This window comes from Lathyrus oleraceus, chromosome 5 (genome assembly GCF_024323335.1).
Source record: "Lathyrus oleraceus cultivar Zhongwan6 chromosome 5, CAAS_Psat_ZW6_1.0, whole genome shotgun sequence".
Classification (NCBI taxonomy): domain Eukaryota; kingdom Viridiplantae; phylum Streptophyta; class Magnoliopsida; order Fabales; family Fabaceae; genus Lathyrus; species Lathyrus oleraceus.
The window spans coordinates 289,361,928-289,384,630 of record NC_066583.1 but is presented as its reverse complement, the minus strand read 5'-3'; the positions used below and the strand labels follow the sequence as shown (position 1 = coordinate 289,384,630).

Sequence of the window (22,703 nt, the reverse complement as noted above, 5' to 3'; positions counted from 1 at the left end):
AGTCTCTCCATTTTTGAGCATATTCTTTGAAGCTTTCTTTAGAGCCCATAGTCATATTCTGCAGCTGTAGCCGGGTAGGCGCTAATTCAGAATTATACTGGTTGTGCTTGTAGAAAGTTGTCGCTAAATCAGTCCAGGTGCGGATGTTAGAGCTCTCGAGCTGATAATACCACTCTAACTGTGTGCCAGACAGACTCTCTTGGAAGAAATGGATCCATAGCTTCCTATCAGTGGTATGCGGCTGAATCTTTCTCACATAAGCTCTCAGATGCATCTGAGGACAAGACGCACCATCATACTTAGTGAAAGCGGGGACCTTGAATTTGCGGGGAATGACCACATCAGAGACCAGACCTAAGCTTTCGAAATCCAGACCGGGCGCCTTCTGACCCTCCATAGCTAGCATGCGTTCTTCCAGCAACTTATACTTATCATCTTTTGGAGAGTACTGTTCATTTTCATAATCTTCATCGTCGTCCTCAGGGTTGAGGGGATCAACATTTTCCTCTTCCGAATCATTTTCTGTCTCCTCTTCGTGATCCTTCGGAATTCTAATCTTGACTCCTGCGGCCTGTCCTTTAAGCCTTCTCCCCGGGTTAATGTAACTCACAGCTTTCTTGTCTTTCTTCTTCTCGAGCAAGAGAGCCTTCATCTCCTCCTGCCCCTTAGATAAGTTCAAGATCATCTCCTGGAATTGAGCGTTTTGAGCTTGGAGATCTTTGACAGTTTGTTCGAGAGCCATTTTTCTGTTTAGAAGGAAGACCATGAGAACATTGATCCTTTAGAATACCTGTTATGCAATGTATGAAATGTTTTCAAGGACTTTTGGAATTTAACTCTGCGTAAACCACCAAAAAGAGAGAAACTTTTATTAATAATTTCTTTAATCGATGTTCATTACAAAAAGAATAATAAAAATACAATGAAAGCTCAAGTCTCCCAGGGACGGCTTCTTTTTGGGTGAAGATATGCATTGAGTCTTCGTTCCTCATTAAGCTGGCTGGTGAGCTCTAACACCTTCTTCCTTTCTGCACCGAACTGAGTTTCCAAAGTATCCCTTTCCTCTCTCAACTGGATCCAGGATTTCTTCAATTCTTCAACATTGGTAGGCATATCTGGATAAGGAATGATCTGAGGTGCGCCTCCTTCAACTTCCGGTCCGGCAATCAGAGATCCAATTGCAAGATATGGCATGACAAGTTCACGAGCTCTTGCACATACCCATCTGAGATAAGGTTCCATAGGAATAGAGTTTTTCTGTCCTAAAGTGCTTCTTTTCACAATGCTCCAAGCTCGTACAAATCTTTGACGGAGACCTTGGGAATCGTTGTCATAGTCAAACACAGTGCCTTGGATAATTATCTCATGTGGACCATCTCTTCGAGCATAACCAAACTGACGTAGGGCTAAAGCTGGGTTATAAGTAATACCTCATCTTATCCCCAAGAGTGGTACGTTAGAGAATTCTCTGCAACGGTCAATGATGATAACGTTTTCTTCGAGATGAGGACACCAACGAATGTCTGAATGGGAGAGCGACATTATCCTTTGAGACCATTTCAAATTTTGCTCATTCTTCAAGACTGATGGAGGAAGGTGCGAAATAAACCACTTGGATAATAAAGGTACGCAGCACATGAGAGTCCCTTGCCTTTTCATAGTACGAGTGTGAAGGGAATGCAAAATGTCTCCAAGCAAGGTAGGCACAGGGTTATGAGTGAGAAATATCCTAACAGCATTCATGTCTATGAATTGATCCGGATTAGAAAATAGAACCAAACCATAGATTAACAGTGCTAGAACATCCTCGAAAGCATGGACATTCATAACCTTTAAGAATTCTCGGGCCTTATTTATCAGAAATTTGGCAAGTAAACCCTTAACTCCACTTCTTGTTACCCAATTAGTTTCAATGTCGGACTTTGTCATGTGTAAAGCTGCGGCAACTTCTTCAGACTTCAGAATCTTTTCTAAACCACTGAAAGGTGTTTGATCAAGGATAGGTACCCCAAGCAGCCTGGAGAATTCTTCTAATGTGGGTACCAACTGATAATCTGGGAAGGTGAAGCAATGATGTTTAGGATCGAAGAACTGGAATAGAACTCTCATCATATCTTCTTTGAAACCGGTGGTAACTAAATTGAGGAGGGAACCATGTTTCTTGATGAACTGAGCATGATCGGGAAGTTCTGACACTAAATCCTTGAGTTGAGGAGAGATCGCCACAAGATTGATCCGGATGGTCTTCCTGGAAGCCATAGCCCTGTAACAGAGCAAAGTTAAATCCCTAAGTCCTTGAAATGGTTAGTACAATGCCATGATGTTATGATGTTATGATGTTATGTAAGTAACAAACACAAGCAAGTCACACAACAATCATTCCTAAGTTTTAAGGCTTGCATGAGTTCCATAGGTAAGTACCCTCCCCACTGAAGTTTGGTTGGTTCAACCTGTCCTAGAATAGTAATCGGGTTCTAAAAGGATCTCCAATCATTGACCTTCCCTTAAGTCCACTTCAGTGCAACACCAAGTGGTTGACCAAAGCTTCCCAAAAGTCCAATCTCAAAGAGTGTAGTATCGAGTCTCAACCAACCCCAGTCGGAACCGAAGTCAGTTATCTCACTACTTTCTAATGGCTAGGATGAGTCAATTAGGGTTCTAAAGGTCTGGTTAATGCTTTGATGACACCACGCAGACGCCAAATTTCTCCTCAAGTAAACATGAGGAACATCAGAACATCTAAAGTGTCACATTAACCGTAGCCATCATTTTAACCATTCCAGTATACGCCGGATAGTCGCAATGATCTCTTGCTACTTACCTAAGGTACACTAGATCCGGGTGTAGGATCTTTCACTCAAGCATAAAATACCCAAGCAATCCCTTAAAAGTAAATCAGACAATTCAAATAAGTGATTTTTTTTTATTTTTTATTTTTATTTTATTTTAAGGCTACCTCTCTTTTTAAGTGTCCCCAGCAGAGTCGCCAGTTCTGTCATAGGGTGAACTGACTTTGTGTGTTTTTGCTTTGGAAAGCAAATGTCGCGGATAGCAAGAGTCGCCACCGACTTTTCTTTTATCCAATAAGGAAAGGCGGAAAAGAACAGGAAAGACCTTGATTAGATTTTGGGTTCGGGAGGTATATTATACAAAGGGAAGGTGTTAGCACCCTTTGTATCCATGGTTATCCATGGGCTCTTAATTGCTTAATCACTTATGTTTTTCTTGTCTGAAAAAGTGTTTGAGAACTGTTTAGAAAATATCTTGAAAAGAGAGTTTAACTTTGTAATGATTCTTGTACGAATGTATACAAAGTATTTATCTCGTTTAATTTTGAAAGCTGTTTAGAAAAATATAACTTGGCAATGATTCTAGTATGAATGTATACCAAGTGGTGATTTTCTAATAGATGTTTTGCAAAATGGGAAGTGTGAAAAATATTGTAAGTTGTGAATCAGCATTTAAGAGTTGTACCTAACCAAGGTCTTTATAGGTGTTTCCTATCCTTAGGAGGGTAAGACTGTCCTTACTATTGAGAAATAAGTAGTCTTATCCTTTGGATGTAAAGGGACATCGTAGGGTCATCGATTGGTCATTGGAGGCAACATTTGTAAGGATACCTTAGCATTCGAAGGGACAATCATCATTAACTCGTAGGCTACAATGAAGGGTCATCGAGGGACAAAATCATATATTCGTAGGCGACATCCGAGGGACTATGATTTATCTTATAGGGACATGATGATTTAACCGAAGGGTCTTTGCTAAGTGTATCCCCACATTCGCGGGACATGACCGTAATACCGTAAGGCAACAAAAAGAGGGCCAAGATCATATATTCAAAAGCAACAACTTATAATCAGTTAGGTAATTAGGATGAATCTCCACAAGGGTATCCCACAAATAAAGTGGAATACCTAGCAAGCTACCTTCTCCGGGAGTATGTGAGCCCTCACAAAATTCAGCAAACAGGTCAGAATACCAAATGGGGTGCAATCAATAGTTGCACCGAACAAAGGAATCGCAGCTGTAATAATGTCAGGAAAATAATACACAGCTATGATATGACATGTCAGATAAACACAGAACAGAACAGAAAAGAAAAAAAACAGCGACTGTCATGTTCGATACTGCCTCACCTAGCGAAGGCTTGGCGAACACTCGCTACATGTTCGCTTAGCGATGTGCTAGCGAACGGCTGCAGGTTTTGAGTTTAATAACAGTACGATTTCAGCAAGCTCCAAACCCTATGGCATCCATTACAGAAATTACATGGTTAAACATTCAAGGCATCCATGCATACTTAAATCCACATGCAAAAACTAAGATATATTTATAAATTCAATCATTACGTCATATGTAAATTGGGAGCATAAAGCAGTAGTGGTAAGGCAAACCTGTTTGCAATTGAATTGCAACGTTGAATTGGAAGATCACTCTTAGGGTTGGTGCCGGATTGAGTTGGGCGGAGGTAACCTTTGGGCAGATGAGTTTCCTTCGAGGTTTCCTTTAGGGTTGCTCTGAATTCTCTTGGTTAGCCTCCAGGGTTTGCTGTCTGTCTCCGTATCTGTCTCCGTCTTTTTCTGAATGAGGTCTTGGTATTTATAATAGTTTTTGTGACCTAATGGGCTCAGAATGAAGCCCAAAATTTCTGGTATTCGCAAGCTTCGCTAGGCGAGTGGTGCAGCGAAGAGTTCGCTAGGCGAAGGATTTTGCTCGCCTGGCGAGCAAGCCAGTTTAAGTCATTTTCTGGATTTGGCCACCTGTGTGCTGGGTCTTTGTTCCTTTAAGATCAATGTCTTGAAAAATGAGTTGGAGTGCCTTGAAAAATGTCTTACAAGATTAACGGGAAAATTTTGGGGTATGACACACTCATTTTTGTGTCCATGATGACCCCCTTACTTAGATGATAAATTCTGCACGTATTAGGTTCGATTACAATTTTCAGCTTTCTTTCTTGCAATTGTCTGATGCTCAAGAGATTGTTGCTTAGATCCGGAACATAATACACGTCCTTGATTACTTGAACCAGGCCATTTATCTTAAGCTTGATACTCCCTTTCCCATGAACCATCATCCTTGCATTGTTTCCTAGCTTCACCGAGTGCTTAAACGTTTCATCCATATCTGAGAACCATTTCTTGATTCCAGACATATGGTTGCTGCACCCGCTGTCAAGAAACCACAAATCCTCCATCTTTGCGCCTTGTATCTCCACATGTGCCATCAGTAAGAGTTCCTCCTCTTCATTGAACTCCACATAGTTAACTTGATTTTCCGCACTAGGACATTCAAATTGAAAATGCCTAAACTTATGGCATCTATAACATTCTATTTGAGTTTTGTCAAACCCAAATCTTCCACGTCCACGTCCCCGACCTCTGAATGCTCCTCTGCCCCTTCCTCGTACTCCGCCAAAGCTTCCTTCTCTTGAGGATGTGATCTGTAAAACATGTTCTTCCTTTGTTGTTGTCTTTGGGTGATGTCTCATGATCTTTTGCTCATGAGACAACAACGAACTCTGAAGTGCATCCACCAAGAGACTGTCAATATCGCTTGACTCTTCAATTGAACACACTATGTATGTGAACTTCTCTGAGAGTGTGCACAAAATCTTCTCCACAATTTGATTGTCCTGCATATCCTCTCCAAGGTTCCTCATATCAGTTGCCACTAGCAACACCCTAGAGAAATAATATGCAATAGTTTCCTCGTTCTTCATCTCCAGTATTTCGAACTCTCTTCTGAGGCGTTGAAGTTGTGCCCTTTGAACGCGCTTACTTCCCTGATATTTTGTTTTGAGTGACTCCCACAATTGCTTAGAGGTATCCTTCTGAATTATTGTTTTTAGAATTGATTTATTTATAGCTTGGAATAAATAATTTTTTTACTTTAAGATCTTTAAGCTTGAGATCCGCCAAAGTTTGTCTTTGCGCTCCAGTCAGAATTTCTCCTCGAGCTGGCTCAACATAGCCAGTTTCAATCAGATTCCACAATTCTTTCGATCTCAGCAAATTCTCCATTAGCATGCTCCAGTGCTCATAGTCCCCATCAAATTTGGGGATGGTTAGCATGATGTGCCCTTCTCCTGCCATTGCTGAATCTTCTGTATTCTCTATTTTCTTTCTCAGTGATCAGGCCCTAATTGGAGCTCTGATACCAATTTGTTAGAACAGAACTGTAACAATGAATTTAGAATGAAAAACGTAATATTTTATTGATGTTTTGCTTCTCTTAAATAGCCTAAGTACAACTGAAAAATCATAACATTTAAGAATCAACTGCTACTCAGTTCTCCTACAATATAGACTGAATTATTCAACTAAAGACTTAGTAAAACCCTAACAAACTACATTATTCAACTACAGACCTTAACGGTTTTCATACTATATTTCTAATATTCAACATAATTCATTAATCATGTTTTTCTTCTTTAAATTACTCTATTCCTAACAATAAAAAACCATAGCCTTGATTAAGACTAAGAACATCAAACTACTCATGTCAAAATCCTTAGTTATTCCACTACAAATTATAATTTTTGGGTTAAGAATGTTTACTAATTAACTCAAAGATTATGTTCAGGAACATCATAATTATATTGAATTTTGTTTTTCATAACAAAGAAGTCAATTATGTAATTTATACGTATTTGTTTTAAATCAAATATCTATTGTGCACTATTAGAGATATTAATCTCTGAAATCATAAATGATTATAATGAACCACAAAGTTCTCTCTCAAGAGTCATTTATATTTTAATAAATAATTTTGTCTATGTGTTTACCAATAAATATTTAAATTTAAATTTAAATTCTTTCAAATATTTTTTTAGTATAATAATAATAATAATAATAATAATTATTATTATTATTATTATTATTAGAGTTCCTATTATATAGCTCCAGATTGAATTTATGTAAATTTAGAATGATTGACTTGACTTACTCTTTAATACAGTATGATCGCCTTTTATAGTTATTGTAACAACCAATTTAGTTTGTTTAAAAGATACAAACATTATTTAATCGCACGCCACTCCATACACAACAAACAACTCTTCCTCTTCCTTCAAACCTCAACAACAACATCTCCATAATCTCTCTCAAAATCTCACACAAAACAACAAAATTGAGATTGGTCAAATTAACGTTAATAGAAGCGTGTGCCCCACGCTACAATACAAATCAACGCCATAACATACCAGATCGTTGAATTCATAAATGAATAATAACAATAATAATAACAATAACAATATGAACGAGTTGACTCAGGGAAGCGAGATGTACTCGCCGATAACTCACCAAGCATGGGGGGCACTGTTGAATCTATTAGGTTTTTTCTACCAGTTTTTTTCTCAGATTATTGGAACCTTCACGCATTTCCCTTTACTCTCTTTCTCTTCTCATAAATCATTCAAATCTCTACCCAATCTTGACCATGATTCCGCCCTTCCAATCACCTCCGACGCCGATCACCCTCTCCAGAAGCTCACGGTATGATACCATCCCTTTTTTTTATGCCATTCTTTTATCATTCGCTGCTATATGCTTCAAAACACGTTTTTTTTATTAGAAAATAACAAGAATAAAATATGACATTTTTGTTTTGGGTTCATAGTACTGCTGTGTTAGATTAGATATAATTGGATGTCAATTACAATTACTTCAATACTGTTTAAGGTTTTTTACTTGTTAATTATGATTAGTTAGAAGTTGGTTATATTACTTGCACTTTAAAAATTAACTCAAAAGAACTAGTTCTCGGCCCTTGTCAAAATTGAGGTTATGTGATATAGAAACAAAACATGAAACACATGAAGCACGTGTTCGACCCCGTGTTCAACCCCGCGTCCTCGCATACCTTATTGTGTGTCTAATATGAAGCTACTACTTGTAGCCTATGATGCACAAACACCTGAAATACGATACCGACACTGACACGTCGACATCAGTAATTAATTTGAAAAAATGAATAAATTAAACGTAATCACAAACATCGGTGTCTGTTTCGGATACCAACAGTGACACAGACACATTTTTTTCCGATATGTCAATGCTACAGACTTTATAGCTAGTAGCCTTGGGATGCAAGAAATAGAAAATTGCAAACCCAAAAAGATGTATAATATAGCTAGAATGACATTTAACCGGAAACAAAATCAATTATGAAACAATCTATCATGAAATCAAACACACACTCAGCAGTATGCCTAATATGAATGCTCTTGTTGATGTGATAAAAATATAATGTAGAAGGTATTCTTCATTCGTTTGCTCCTTCATTTGCATTCCTAGATCTTCTGTTCCAGTTTAATCACAAATTTCATGTTCCTAATGTACACTCTGATCTCACATATGCACTTGAAGGTAGTGCTTGACTTGGATGAAACACTGATATGTTCATATGAGACATCAAGTTTGCCAGATACATTGAAAACTCAAGCAATTCAAGCTGGTTTGAATTGGTTTGAACTCGAATGTGTATGCGCTAACAAGGTTTGCTACTTGATTACTTGTATCTGATTCCTTTCCTTGTATTTTGATAAAATATTAAATCTTCACACATTTGAATGTTGTGTTTTCAAGGAAGCTGATGGAAAACCAAAAATCAATTATGTCACCGTCTTCGAACGCCCTGGGTTGAAAGAATTCCTAAAGCAACTAAGCGAATTCGCTGACCTGGTTCTGTTTACTGCTGGTCTTGAAGGTTTGATCCAAAATACTATGCTGTATCTTTGTTTTACGGAAACTCTTTGCTATATTTTTGCATGATAAATATTGATCTATAAATTCTCACAGGTTATGCTAAACCACTTGTTGACAGAATAGACACAGAAAATCGATTTAGTCTACGACTCTATCGGCCCTCAACGGTCAACACGTAAGTACTTATTCATTTCTTTTTCATCAGTCTATACGGTTTGTTTCTCTGATACCAACATACACCTTCTCCTGTCTTTTCTGTTCCACATGTAATGTTACAATTGTTGAATGCTTACAGTGAAAATCGGGAACATGTGAAAGATCTTACGTGCATATCAACGGATCTAAGTCACATTGTTATTGTAGACAACAATCCTTTCAGCTTTTTAATGCAGCCAGACAATGGAATTCCATGCGTACCATTCTCTGCAGGGCAACCAAATGATACACAGGTGCATATATATTCATGCTCTTGACAATGAACAATTCTAATCAGTAATCAACAATCTGATTTAAGATGATTTATTGAATTAACTTCTCTTGTGTCTTTATTATGTGTGTTCACCAGCTTTTAGATGTCATTCTTCCACTTCTCAAACACCTCTCTGACCAGAAAGATGTTAGACATGTGCTCCATGATGCCTTCCGTATGCCTGAATGGTTCCAACAACATGGATTCCCAGTTCCCAGTTAACATCATTGGAAGTTTTTTCTATTACACTCTTGTTGAGTTTGTCTTAAGAATAGCTAGCTGATCATTCAACACCATAGATTTAAATGTGTATTGTCAATTTGTTCCTGGAGCATCCATAGATTTCAAATGCTGCTTCTTGAATCAAATCAACTCCTCATTTATACATGTAGATCACTAGAATTTTGTTTCTTGTTTACAAATTTAGTACCTCAAATACAAACTTTTTGTTATGCTTTTGTTTTTCTCATTTATTAATGTCTTTTAGCTTTATTTCTTTGTAGATAAATCTTGTTTCTTTCTTAATCTTTTGATTTCTAAGAAAAATGGGTATTGGTAATCTAGAGAATTTTAGCTAAAAATCACTCTAGCCAAGATTCTTACTCAGATATTTTCAATCAACTCAAGATTTAAATTATTTATTAAAGAATAACAGAAACATTTAAATTTATTGATTTGTGTGAACAACTAAATAGTTGGTATGCATATATAATAAGAGCATTGATACTTTAACGCCATATGAATAAGCCTGAGAATCATCTTAGTGTCATCTACTTTTAATATATAAAACTAAACTATTACCAAAATTACCTTTACGTTAAATAAAACCTTTTAGAGAATTAATTTCATAACCCTAATGGTAATTTTCCATTTATACGGGTGTTTTTTTTTTTCTTAATCTGTTGTGATGTTAGTTTGTTTAATACTTACCATTTATTTTATTTTTGTAACAATTGCATAAAAGATACTACCTCCGTTTTTTATTATATGTCGTTTTGAAAAAATATTTTGTACCATAATATAAATCGTTTTATAATACCAATGAATCATTAATGTTATTTTTTCTATTATACCCATAAATATTTATTATTCTCTCTCCTTTCAATTATGTTAATTTGTATTTCCAATACCATTAATGAAGGATAATTTTGTAAAATCCTTCCTAATTTATCTTTTTCATACCATAATTATTACATTTCTTAATACGTGTGAAAAGTAAAAATTGACTTATAATAAAAAACGGAGGGAGTAACCACTACTCAAACGAAACATGACTTCTTGCTGCTAGAATTATGGATGTTTGAATTATAGATATCTAGACTACTCAAAAAATAAGGGAAGATGCTTTTAATGGTTTCTGTATATATAATATTACACTATTTTGTTATTTTAATTTTAGAGTGTCTTTTAGAAATTTGTTTGTTTGACTCATGGCGTGATTGAGCTGAGAGTAGAGTGGTTCTATTGTTTTCCATATTTCCATTAATTTTACCTATATTTCCTTGATTTTATTTGTAGTCAAAATGAGTCGAATATTTGATTGTGTTAACTATAATACTTTTTATTTTATTTGATTTAGGATGACCAGATTCAGGTTTTGATTAGACATGACCATACATTTTTTATATCTATCTTGGAGGTATACATTTTCTACCTCAGTTAGGTTTTATTAGTTTTATTGTTTGTAATTTCCCTGCAATTATTTAATTTTTTTTCATTAGACTAGAGAAGATGATCTCATGATTTATCTGAAGTAATCTAGAGTTCATAAAATACCAAAAAAGTATTTGCGGATGATCAGTTATTATGAAGACTCTAGGCATATTGAGACCAATTTTTACTATCAACCCTTTGATTAGTGGAAGAAGATTATCTTTGAACATATAGGTATACTATTAACAAAACCCGTCTTATATTCCCAATTCATTAATATATCATAATGCAAATAGATATGATAATTAGTATAAAAGATGTTGAATCCCACGTAAATCAATGGACAACTACCGTATTGTGTTATTACTTTGTTTATCTAAGGCTACTCTTATGGTTTGTTCGCTTAAAGGAAAATTAGTCTGGTTTTAAGTTGATTAAAATAATGAGAGGCCGGAACGTGGTTTCCATCTATCTATGTTAATCTCATAATTTGCAGCATTTTATTGTAACGAGAAAAATATTTTATTTTTGCATGAAAAACTAGTTAGAGGTATCATTCGCTTTTGCTTGTTAGATACCTGGTTTAAACTCGTATTCGTCCGTTTTCGCGTGGTACAAATTACAAGTTGAAAACATTGGTTTCATAATTAATCAAAAATTGCTTTCGCATATTTAGTAATTAAAAGTAATAAGTTTTCTAAGTGTAATACCTTTTTTGCTCTTTGAGTCGTAAACGGTATTTCAATGTCTCTACTTTCGTTGTAGACTATTATTTTTATAGGCAGAAAATTTGATACAAAAATTCTGAAAAACCTAAATTCTCTTGGTAGATTCTGATTTTATTTATGCTTTCGCATGACCATCGAAATCTATCGGTCGAACTTATAGGTCAGATATCGCCCCCATATGTGCATAAATGGTATGTCTATGTTTCTACTTTCGTAGCAAACAATATTTATTTTAAAGACATAATTTTTAGAAGTGAAAAATTATTCCTGTTACAATTTATTAAACCGTACAATTTACTCGAGTACCGTTGATATGACAATTTTTATGTTCTGGACCCAATAAATTTACTCGGACACGAGCAATAATTAGAAGGCAAGAAAGTAAATCATACATAATAAAAATTTTCATATAAAAACAACAGTAAATGACTTAAAACATATAATTAAAGAAGGCAAAACAAACAAGCAATAGAAATAAAGGAATCGGTAAATTATAGAAAAATGAATACTTGCATAAAATAAATACTCCAAACGGAGACTTAAGCCTAATTAAATGCTAGAAGTAATGCTGAAAATAATGTCGATAAGTTTGAATTGAAATAGCAACAACAATAAAATAATTCCCAACTGCAAAAAATAAAATAGTCCCTCTATTTTTTTATAAGTCGTTTTAGACTTTTTACAGATACTTATGAAGTTATTAACTTTTGCTAATTTTGTAAATATATTAAAGGATGTTCCAATATTATCTTTTTTTAAAAACACTCAAAATCTCTTCTTTCAAAATATACCAGATTAATCATTATGCTTTCTCGATGGAATATCTAGATTGCATTTATTCCAATGTATTCCATGAATAAAACATTAAATTAATTAAATTTATACGTGTTTTTTTCTATCCTACACTAGTTCCTTATTTTTCTCCCTCCCAAACTAAATTCCATCATTTTTCTATCTCTCATCAAAAGGATACGCTAAAACACGAGAGAAAAAAATTAAAAAATGTTTTTTTGTTAAAATTTTCCCTCCAAATTCTTATGGCTCTTCATTAATTTTTTTCCTTCAAATTTCCCTCTGAATATTTCATTGTATTTCCTTTTTTTATTATTCATTTTCTATAAATTTAGACTAACCCATCATGTATTATGATATTAAAATGGCTTTAAATCACATTGATCTCAATATTATTCCAATGGAAGAGGAAGAATATGTTCATCAACAAAACGCAAATATAGTGCCTAATCTACCCGATTTAAATATCAACATTGTAGAAAGTATTGATCTTAACACCATTCCAAACCTGCACATATCTCAGATATCTTTGGAAGAAGATACTCATCACCCCATTGGTAAGTAACAAAATTATCACGCTCTTTATGCCTTATTTATTTGTTTCTTCATGACCGTTAAAAAAAACTCTAGAATTTAATTGATTTATTTTTTCCTTACTTATCATGTGAGTATTGTGTGTTTTTTCACCCTTTTCATTTTTTTCTAATGGTATATGAGTTTTCTATTTTCTCTGTGTTATTATAGAAAACAACAACATACAAAATGTTGATGATGATGTGGAAAACAACAAGTACAAAATGAAGAAAATGATGTGGAAAACAACATACATGTCAACATTGAATCTGAATTTGGTATCATAATTTCTCTTTTAATATTTTTAAATTTATTCTTTTTAATCAATTTAATTAATATATTAGTTTTCTCATGTATACGGATTCAGAAGTAATCACACAAAGAAGGATGTTATCGAATTCTGAGAGAAGGATTATATATGAGGCTTTATTAGAGAAAAGTGTTGATGGAAAATTAAAAAAAGGTGACCAAATTAGTGTCTTCTCTATTTTCAGTTAATATACGCACAGTACAACGTATTTGGAAACTTGCTGAGAACATATGAGTGCATGCTGATGTGACTCATAAAAAGGTAGGAAATTGTGGATGCAAAAGAGTCCATATAGACCTTAATCTAGTGCATGACATTCCTTTAAAGCAAAGAACCTCAATTCGGTCTCTTTCTCACGCATTAGAAGTTAGTACAAGCACATTGGTAAGATCTTTAAAATTGAGAAAAATAAGAAGACATTCAAATGCTATCAAACCTTATTTAACAGAAGAAAATAAGAGAACTAGATTACAGTTTTGCATTGATATGCTAGATAGTGATAACTGTGAGAAAATTCTTTACTTTGAATAAATTTGAATGATAGCAAATTGTGTGATCATCATCCAAATGTTGGTTGTGCATTACCTTACATGATACATTTGTGTTTTTATTGTGTTTTTATTCCATTCTATTGTTGCGTGACTGTACATAAAGACCTACATTGATACATCTCTTAAAAGAACTCATAAAATCCATTTTGTGTCAGTATGCATCAACACATAATCCCATGCATCGATCCATACAGTATGTTGTAAATCACAAAATTCTTTTGTTCAGTATGCATCGATGCATACGAGTCATGTATCGATACATGGACAGGCAAAATGCCCTATGGATCGATCCATGCGAGCCTTGCATCGATCCATGATTAGTTGAAATGTCTTATGTATCAATGCATGCGAGTTATGCATCGATCCATGTTAGTGGAAATGTCATATGCATCAATACATACGAATTATGCATCGATCCATGCTCACTTAAATTCACCAAAAACTCATTTATATTACAGTATGCATCGATGCATACCCTCATGTATCAATGCATAAGTCTGTTTTATGTTCTAACAGCTTCTGTTTTTGCATATATAAGAAATGTTGTGACAGCAGGGGAAGACACGAATTCTGAGAAGAAAAACAGTTGAACACAAGATCAAAAGAGTGTAGCAGCAATTGTTTTTGGAGCAATCAGAAACCTGAAAGAGATTTCATATTCTTCATCTTCTCAATCACTTTTCTTCAAGAACATCAACACATAATCATTCTTGTTCTTTGGATTAAAGGATCAACGAGATAACATTCAGTGGTACGATCAAGGATCTAGCTGAGTTTTTCAGTGGAACGATCGAGGATCTAGCTGAGTTGAAGATTGAAGGGGGTTTCGAGGAAAAACCAATTGGTTTGTCCTTCAAGAACTGGAGTGTTCTTGAGGGTTTGTTAGTCACGTTTGCAGAACAGATTCAGCCGCAGCGTTGCGTTTAGAGATCGGGGGATTTCGCAAACAGGTCGTGGAACCGGTGAATTGTTTGCAATTTCGTGCAGGAAATTCTTGATCGTGCTCAGATCAAGTGGAGGTTTCATACAAGAAGAAGTTCTTGGAATTTAGAATTCTGTCTGTGTATCGTAACCTTGTATCTACGAATTCGGCATAATTGATAATCAAAGTTCTCAATTTCATTTGAAATTGAGAGGGAGACGTACCCACACGCGAGGACGACGTGGGGAACTTCCTTACCAAATCTCTGCGTATCGTATTCTTTCCTTACTTTTCTTTACGTTTTCATTAGTTTTGCAATATCAGTTTGTGTGTTGTAGCTGAACCCTTTGCGATACAATAGTGGCAAGAAAACTTTCAAACTAAAGTCCACCATTGTTCATCATTAAGCACATACACACCAACTGTTTGACAAAATTGTTAGCCAGGTTTTATTCCTTGGAAATAGACTTTAATGATAAGTGCATTCAACTAGCTAAGATTCTGGTGTTAATAATTTCTGTCATTCTTATCCAAATCCAGCATTAAACTCGCGTGTTCGGTTTTCTAGTAGCGGTTCAGAATAGACGGAAGTCGATTCGGGACTGAAATTTTCCGCCAAGTTTAAAAACTCTGATAAAATTCTAAATCCGTTCAATTTTAAAAAGGTGATCTATTCACCCCCCCCCCCCCTCTCGATCACTAGCCACACCGTCTAACAAGTGGTATCAGAGCGCCGGTTCGCTGGTGCTCTGTGGCTGCCTGTAACAGTATGGATTCTGAACCAAAGGGGGCGTATAATAGAGCGCCTATTTTCAACGGTGAAAATTATGCCTACTGGAAAAAGACTGCATGCGAGTTCACATAAATTCTGTGGATAGGCTAGTATGGGCTGCCATCGAAAATGGTCCTTTTCAAATTACTATGACAAATGCGGCTGGCGCCATAGTTCCTAAACCAGAAGATGATTGGAATGAGAAAGATGAGAAAAAGTGGTCGTGTGATTGGAGAGCTCGAAACATGCTAATTTCAGCACTTGGTGTTGATGAGTATTATCGGGTATCCCATTGCACGACAGCTAAAGAAATGTGGGATGCTTTAGAAGTTGCCCATGAGGGTACTACTGAAGTAAAACAGTCCCGCATTAACACACTCAATCAAGAGTTTGAGCTCTTTCGCATGAAACAAGGAGAATCTATCTTCGACATGCAAAAGAGATTCACTCATCTCACAAATAGGTTGAATGCTCTTGGAAAACCTGTTTCCAATGAAATTGCTACTAATAAAATTCTGAGGTGTCTTAGCAGGGAGTGGCAACCTAAAGTAACAGCAATTAAGGAAGCCAACGATCTAACGAGACTTACAATCACAACTCTGTTTGGAAAGCTGGAAGAACATCAGCAAGCATTAGAAAGCCTTGAAAAGTTTGAGAACAAGAGTAAGAAAGAAAAGGAGAAGAAGAGAGACAAAGAGGGAGAGAAGAAGCCAATAGCTCTTGTGGCCTCTAGCTCTAAGTCCTCACGAAAAGAGCAAAGCGATAATGCTTCAAGTAGTGACAAAGATTCGGATGATGAGGAAATGGGACTGTTTGTAAGGAGATATAATAGATTCATTCGAAAGAATGGAGTCAAGCATTCCGACAAAAACCTCATGAAGTTTCGAAGACAATCTACAGATTCGAAACAGGAAGAGAACAAGAAGAGTAGAGGAAGGGGATCTTGTTTTAGTTGTGGTAAATCTGGACATTATAAAACGGACTGCCCTATGAAGTATAAGGATCAAAGAAAAGCTTCACCAAAAGGGTACAGCAAACAAAGAAGAGCGTACATTGCATGGGAAAGTGATAGTGATTCATCAAGTACACAAAGCTCAAGTGATGGTGATGAAGCCGCAAATCTGTGTCTTATGGCTCACACAAAAAATCTGTCCTACCACAAGAAGAAAATCAATGACAAAAAGGTAAAACAAGCCTATTATAATAATTTCTCTTCTATGTCTTTTTCCGAATTGAAAATAGCTTTTGAAAAACTGCATAACGAAGCTGTAGATGCTTTTAAAAGACTATCTTCCGATAAATAGATTTTTTCATTTTTGGAAGGTAAAGTATACAAAGCTGAAACAGATTTAGAAAGGTTAAAAGCTAGTATTGCAGAAAATTCAAAAGTTATTGACATTGACAGATGTAGTAAAGTTAGGTACTGTGAAGCTTGTCACATTTGGCAAAAAGAGGTAAACACTCTCAAGGTCAAATTGGAAAAAGCCTTACAACCTAAAGTTACTTATGTCGTTGACTCTAGGTTGTTTAAGAAGTCATTAAATCCACCATATGCAAAATACTCTTTTATTCTAAAGGATTTAATGAACAAGAAACAACAAACACATCATCATGGTTTATGTCATTATTGTTGTCATGCTGGCCATACCATTGAGAAATGCAAGTTTAGGAGATTTCTTGTTCCTAAAGGTATTTATCAATGGAAGCCAAAAGGCAACCATGTTAGCACTTACCCACTTGGACCCAATGAAAATTGGGTACCAACTTCTCTCTTTTGATATTGTAGGATGAGTGTCTTGCTTCCGTAGATAGAAGATGGTTTCTTGACAGCGGTTGCTCAAGGCACATGACCGGTGACATATCGCTTTTCATAGACTTCAAAGCAAAGAAGAAGGGATATGTTACTTATGGAGACAATAACAAAGGAGCTATACTCGGCAAAGGTAGTGTAGGTAATCCCTCCACCACTACTATTTCTAATGTCCACCTAGTAGAGGGACTTAAACATAATTTGTTAAGCATAAGTCAATTGTGTGACATGGGCTATAAAGTTTCTTTCACAAAAACTTGCTGCATAATTGAACATGCTGAATAGAACGTTGTGTTTAAGGGAATAAGAGTAAACAATATTTATATGCTTGACCTTTTTGATGTATCTTTAACAAGTACTAAATGTCTAGTCACCTTGAATGATGATTCTTGGCTTTGGCATAGACGTCTAGCGCATGTTAATTTCGATTTGCTTAACAAGGTTGTATCTAAGGATCTAGTAGTCGGTCTTCCAAAAATGAAATTTTCAAAAGACCACCTATGTGACGCGTGCCAAATGGGAAAGCAAACGAGGGTCTCTTTTAAGTCTAAAAATATAATTTCAACTTCACGACCCCTTGAGCTTCTCCATATGGATCTCTTTGGACCTTCTAGGACAAAGAGCCTAGGTGGAAATTACTATGGCTTTGTAATAGTTGATGACTACTCTAGATTTACTTGGACTATATTCCTTCATAGCAAAGATAAAACTTTTTCTGCTTTTAAGAATTTTGCAAATCTGTCCCAAAACAAAATGAATTCCAAAATAGTTACAATTCGTAGCGATCATGGTGGTGAATTTCAAAACTATCACTTTGAGAAGTACTGTGACAAGTATCGTATTGAGCATAACTTTTCAGCTCCTCGAACTCCACAACAAAATGGCGTTGTGGAGCGTAAAAATCGTGTTTTAGAGGAGTTGGCAAGAACAATGCTAAATGAGGGTGGATTACCAAAATACTTTTGGGTTGATGCTGTTAGCACAGCTTGTTATGTTTTAAACAGAATCTTAATTCGCCCTACTTTAAATAAAACTCCTTATCAACTTTTAAAAGGAAGAAAGCCAAACCTGTCACATCTTCACGTATTCGGTTGTAAGTGTTTTGTTTTGAATAACGGTAAGGAAAATATTGGGAAGTTTGATGCAAAAGCAGATGAAGGTATCTTTCTTGGTTACTCACTGTCAAGTAAAGCATATAGAGTGTATAATAAGCGTTTACTTACTGTTGAAGAATCTGTTCATGTTTCTTTTGATGAGTCTTATCCGAAAAATGTCGGAAAAGGTATTTCTTTTGATGACGCAGGTGTATCTACAGAAGACATACTCAAGGAAGCTGTTGAGGAAACTGATCAGTCCAAAACAGCTGCCCATGAGAAGGAGGAAGATACTAGTCATGAAGAAAATGAGGAAGAAAAGACAGCTGAAGTGAATGATCTTCCAACAGCTTGGAAATCCTCAAAAGACCATCCTATTGAACACATCTTGGGAGACATTTCAAAGGGAGTAATGACTCGTTCTAAGATAAGTAATTTTTGTTCTCACTTCGCTTTTGTTTCACAAGTAGAGCCTAAAAATGCCAAAGAGGCCTTGATTGATGAATTTTGGCTAATGGCCATGCAAGAAGAGCTTAATCAATTTAAAAGAAATGACGTTTGGGAACTTGTCCCTCGTCCGCGAGATCATCATATCATAGGTACTAAATGGGTTTTTAGAAATAAGCTTGATGAAAACGGAGTGATAACTAGGAACAAGGCACGTTTAGTAGCACAAGGGTATAACCAAGAGGAGGGCATAGACTATGAGGAAACTTATGCTCCAGTTGCTCGCCTTGAAGCTATACGTCTCTTGCTTGCCTATGCGTGTTCTAATGATTTTAAGCTTTACCAAATGGACGTAAAGAGTGTTTTTCTTAATGGTGTCATAAATGAAGAGGTATATGTCTCACAACCTCCTGGTTTTGAAAATGCTGAAAATCCAGATTATGTCTACAAATTAAAACGAGCCTTGTATGGTCTTAAACAAGCCCCTCGGGTTTGGTATGAAAGGCTTAGCAAATTTCTAATTGATCATGGATATTCAAGAGGTAAGGTGGATAATACTCTCTTTATTAAACACAAGGGAAAACACATACTTCTAGTCCAAGTCTATGTAGACGATATAATCTTTGGTTCAACTAACATACACTTGGTCGAAGAATTCTCTGAGGTTATGCAGGGTGAATTTGAGATGAGTCTCATGGGGGAGCTGAATTACTTCCTAGGACTGCAAATTAAGCAACTTGATGAGGGTACAGCAGTATGTCAAACAAAATACTGCAAAGAACTACTCAAGCGCTTTGGAATGAATGACTCAAAATCGATTGACACACCTATGCCTACCAACGGAAATCTAGATAAGGATGAGCATGGTAAGTGTGTAGATGTCAAAAAGTTCAGAGGTATGATTGGATCTCTCTTGTATCTTTCTGCTTCTAGACCTGACATCATGTTTAGTGTTTGTATGTGTGCACGCTATCAATCAAATCCTAAGGAATCACACCTAAAAGTTGTTAAGCACATATTTAGATATCTTCACGGAACACCTAAATATGGGCTTTGGTATTCCAAAGGAAGTGATTATAGCTTAGTAGGGTACTCCGATTCTGATTTTACTGGCTGCAAATCAGATAGGAAAAGCACAAGTGGTACATGTCACCTGTTTTCAAATTCCTTGGTAAGTTAGCATAGAAAAAAGAAGGTTTCTGTGGCTTTGTCAACTGCAGAGGCAGAATACGTTGCAGCCGGTAGTTGTTGCGCTCAGATTTTATGGCTAAAGCAGCAACTACAAGACTTTAACATTCAACTCAAACGTATTCCTATAAAATGTGACAACACTAGTGCCATAAACCTTACTAAAAACCTTGTTTTACACTCACGCACTAAACACATAGAGATTAGACATCACTTTCTTCGCGACCATGTTGAAAAAGAAGATGTTGTATTTGAGCATGTTGACTCTAAAAATCAGCTTGCTGATATATTCACTAAACCTTTGGCAACGGAACCGTTCTTCAACATTCGTCGTGAATTAGGGATCCTAGATCTGTCTCATTTGATGTCTTAAGCATGTTGGTTCTTAATTATATTATGCCTCACCTTGGTTGATGAGATTCGTTTTAGATGTCATTTATCCATCACAAGATTACGTCAACAAAGGTAACATCACTCCCTTATACAATTCTTTTACTACTAAGTGGTTGTGTATGTTAGAACAAAAGTTCTTACTCCCATTGAGGTAAATTTGGATGCATATATTGTCTGCCTATACTGTTTGCACATTAACAATCTGATTTATGAATTATTCTTGGGCATAACCATCATGACATACTTCATAATGCATATCCATACTGCAAAAAAATTCATTAAAATCTGCTTTGGCATCAGTATGTATCGATCCAAACATGTATGCATCGATTCATATCTTCTGCATTTCAAATTTTTCAAAACTAGTTCAGGATGCATCGATCCATCCGTCGCATGTATCGATACATAGACCTGTTAAAAACAAAAATGCCTGATATGCATCGACCCATGGCCACATGCATCGACACATACTGATGCTATTTGAATTAAATGCATATTTTTTCTCTCTCATGCATCGACACATCAGCCACCCTTATCACTTCCTATCTCAATACTTCATATCATCAGTACTCATAAATTCCAAAACCAGCGGCTAACCCTAATCTTCCTCATCATCACTCACTCTAAAACCCTAAATCTCTCATCACCATGCCTCCACGCACCATTCCAGCCAGAGCAGAGGGAAAAGGAAAAGGAAAGGAACTAGTTGGTACTTCTCAGCAGCCACCGGACATTCCTCCAAATGCCTTAGACTTGCTTCATCCAGCAATTGCTACTGAATTTGAGGATTCCTTCAAGACAAGGTTAGTTATGAAACCCCATGTCTTTGATAAAAATGTTGCTATTCATCTGCATCTCCATGATGTGGTTGAACTCCTAGATGCACAAAGACTCGGGTCATTCTTGTCTATAAAGGATGACTACCATGAGGATTTCATCCGGGCCTTTTATGCTGGTTTACAAACTGGTAGAGGCTATATGTTTAGGTGTTCTATCGGTGTCAGAACATATACTTTTGAAGCTTCTGATTGGGAAACGGTGTTTCAAATTCCGCCTCCGTCGCTAAATTTCAAGTCCTGGCATGACCTGCATTTTGATACTGAATTTGACATGAAGAACTTTACTACATCTATCTTAAAGATAGACAGACCGCTGAGTGAGGATGAACACGTCACGTCTGGTATGATTAAGAAAACTCCGCGTATTCTTCATTGGATTACCTCACACATTCTGCGTCCAACAAACAGTGGACATTCTCGGTTGGACAAAGCAAGCATACACCTTCTCTACATTCTGCAAAATAAGGTTCTCTTGAATTGGGCAAATTACTTTGTAAAACGTCTACTTTTCGCGCGCAACAGCTCCAAGAATGTTGCTCTAGGTTATGCCTCTCAAATAATGAAAATTCTTAAGTTTTGGAATGTTGCAATCCCTCTAGTTCCTCTCCTATCTCCATCTGCTGCTCAAGAGTTTGACTCTTCCACTTTATCGCACATGGGATATCGGTGGGACAAGGACCGTAAATGCTTCTACTTCTTTGAAAGAAAATCCAAAACAAGAATCTACAACTTTGATGTGCCTTCGGAACGAATCCATGTTGTTGAAGATCAGCCTGATGAAGAAATGCAGGATGCGCCTGAAGCAGATGTGCCTCTAGTTGAGGCCAATGCTGGTTGGGGTGATTGGGTGCCACGAAGGTGGTCTCCAACCAACTATGTGCCTGAACCTACTGCTCCTCCGTTCTCCGGTGGTACTTCATCTTCAATACCTACTGCGAACATCACTCATATGCTTCAACAAATGGAACTTGCTAACAAGGAACGTCATGAAGAGGCACGGTATTGGCATGTCCAACAAAATGAGTGGCATAAGGAGCATCGTGACTGGCATGATGAGCATACACGGATGTATCAGAATCAACACTCTTGGCACCAAGACTTGGTTAAGTGGCACCAAGTTTTCTACAATGAAATGTCTGGCTTTATGGACGACTGCCGTGAAAATCCTGGTATTATGGACAAATTTAGAAGTATTGAAGTTCAAGACCGATTTAGGCACTACTCCTTCATGGGCCAAATTCCAGACACAATGCCTCCTCCTCCGCCTCCGCCAAGCTACAGAGATCGTGATAGAGATGATGAGGAGTCCTGTGGTAGCCACAATCCCCATTAACCCATCATCATTTCATTTCTCTGCATTTCATCTCATATTGCTCAAGTCCTATTTTGTTGCACAATATATGGTTCAGCTTATGTAATTCTTAAACTCGTTTGAATCCTCAAATGCTTTTCAC

The 22,703-nt window shown here is 36.4% G+C and overlaps 2 protein-coding genes across 2 annotated transcripts; one reads left to right on the top strand and one right to left on the bottom strand.

Moving 5' to 3' along the window:
• Nucleotides 1-4,898: 4,898 nt before the first annotated feature.
• On the bottom strand, nt 4,899-6,095 carry LOC127080243 (uncharacterized). The gene is made up of 3 exons (XM_051020572.1): nt 5,892-6,095; nt 5,024-5,785; nt 4,899-4,916 (listed from the first exon to the last, which is right to left on the bottom strand). The coding sequence occupies exons 1-3, from the start codon at nt 6,093-6,095 to the stop codon at nt 4,899-4,901; spliced, it is 984 nt and encodes a 327-aa protein (XP_050876529.1).
• Nucleotides 6,096-7,022: 927 nt separating this feature from the next.
• Nucleotides 7,023-9,669, top strand: LOC127083974 (uncharacterized). Its single transcript, XM_051024339.1, has 6 exons — nt 7,023-7,496; nt 8,370-8,498; nt 8,589-8,709; nt 8,802-8,883; nt 9,004-9,157; nt 9,274-9,669. The coding sequence occupies exons 1-6, from the start codon at nt 7,224-7,226 to the stop codon at nt 9,397-9,399; spliced, it is 885 nt and encodes a 294-aa protein (XP_050880296.1). The 5' UTR covers nt 7,023-7,223; the 3' UTR covers nt 9,400-9,669.
• Nucleotides 9,670-22,703: the final 13,034 nt, after the last annotated feature.

What these genes read in the sequence shown, in the direction of transcription:
- LOC127080243 (XM_051020572.1), bottom strand. Translation starts at nt 6,095, where the DNA reads ATGGCAGGAGAAGGGCACATCATGCTAACCATCCCCAAATTTGATGGG. An exon ending in TCAAGCTTAAAGATCTTAAA is followed by an intron (nt 5,786 to 5,891) that starts GTAAAAAAATTA and finishes ACAAAATATCAG; the next exon opens with GGAAGTAAGCGCGTTCAAAG.
- LOC127083974 (XM_051024339.1), top strand. Translation starts at nt 7,224, where the DNA reads ATGAATAATAACAATAATAATAACAATAACAATATGAACGAGTTGACT. An exon ending in GTTTACTGCTGGTCTTGAAG is followed by an intron (nt 8,710 to 8,801) that starts GTTTGATCCAAA and finishes AAATTCTCACAG; the next exon opens with GTTATGCTAAACCACTTGTT. An exon ending in GGCAACCAAATGATACACAG is followed by an intron (nt 9,158 to 9,273) that starts GTGCATATATAT and finishes TGTGTTCACCAG; the next exon opens with CTTTTAGATGTCATTCTTCC.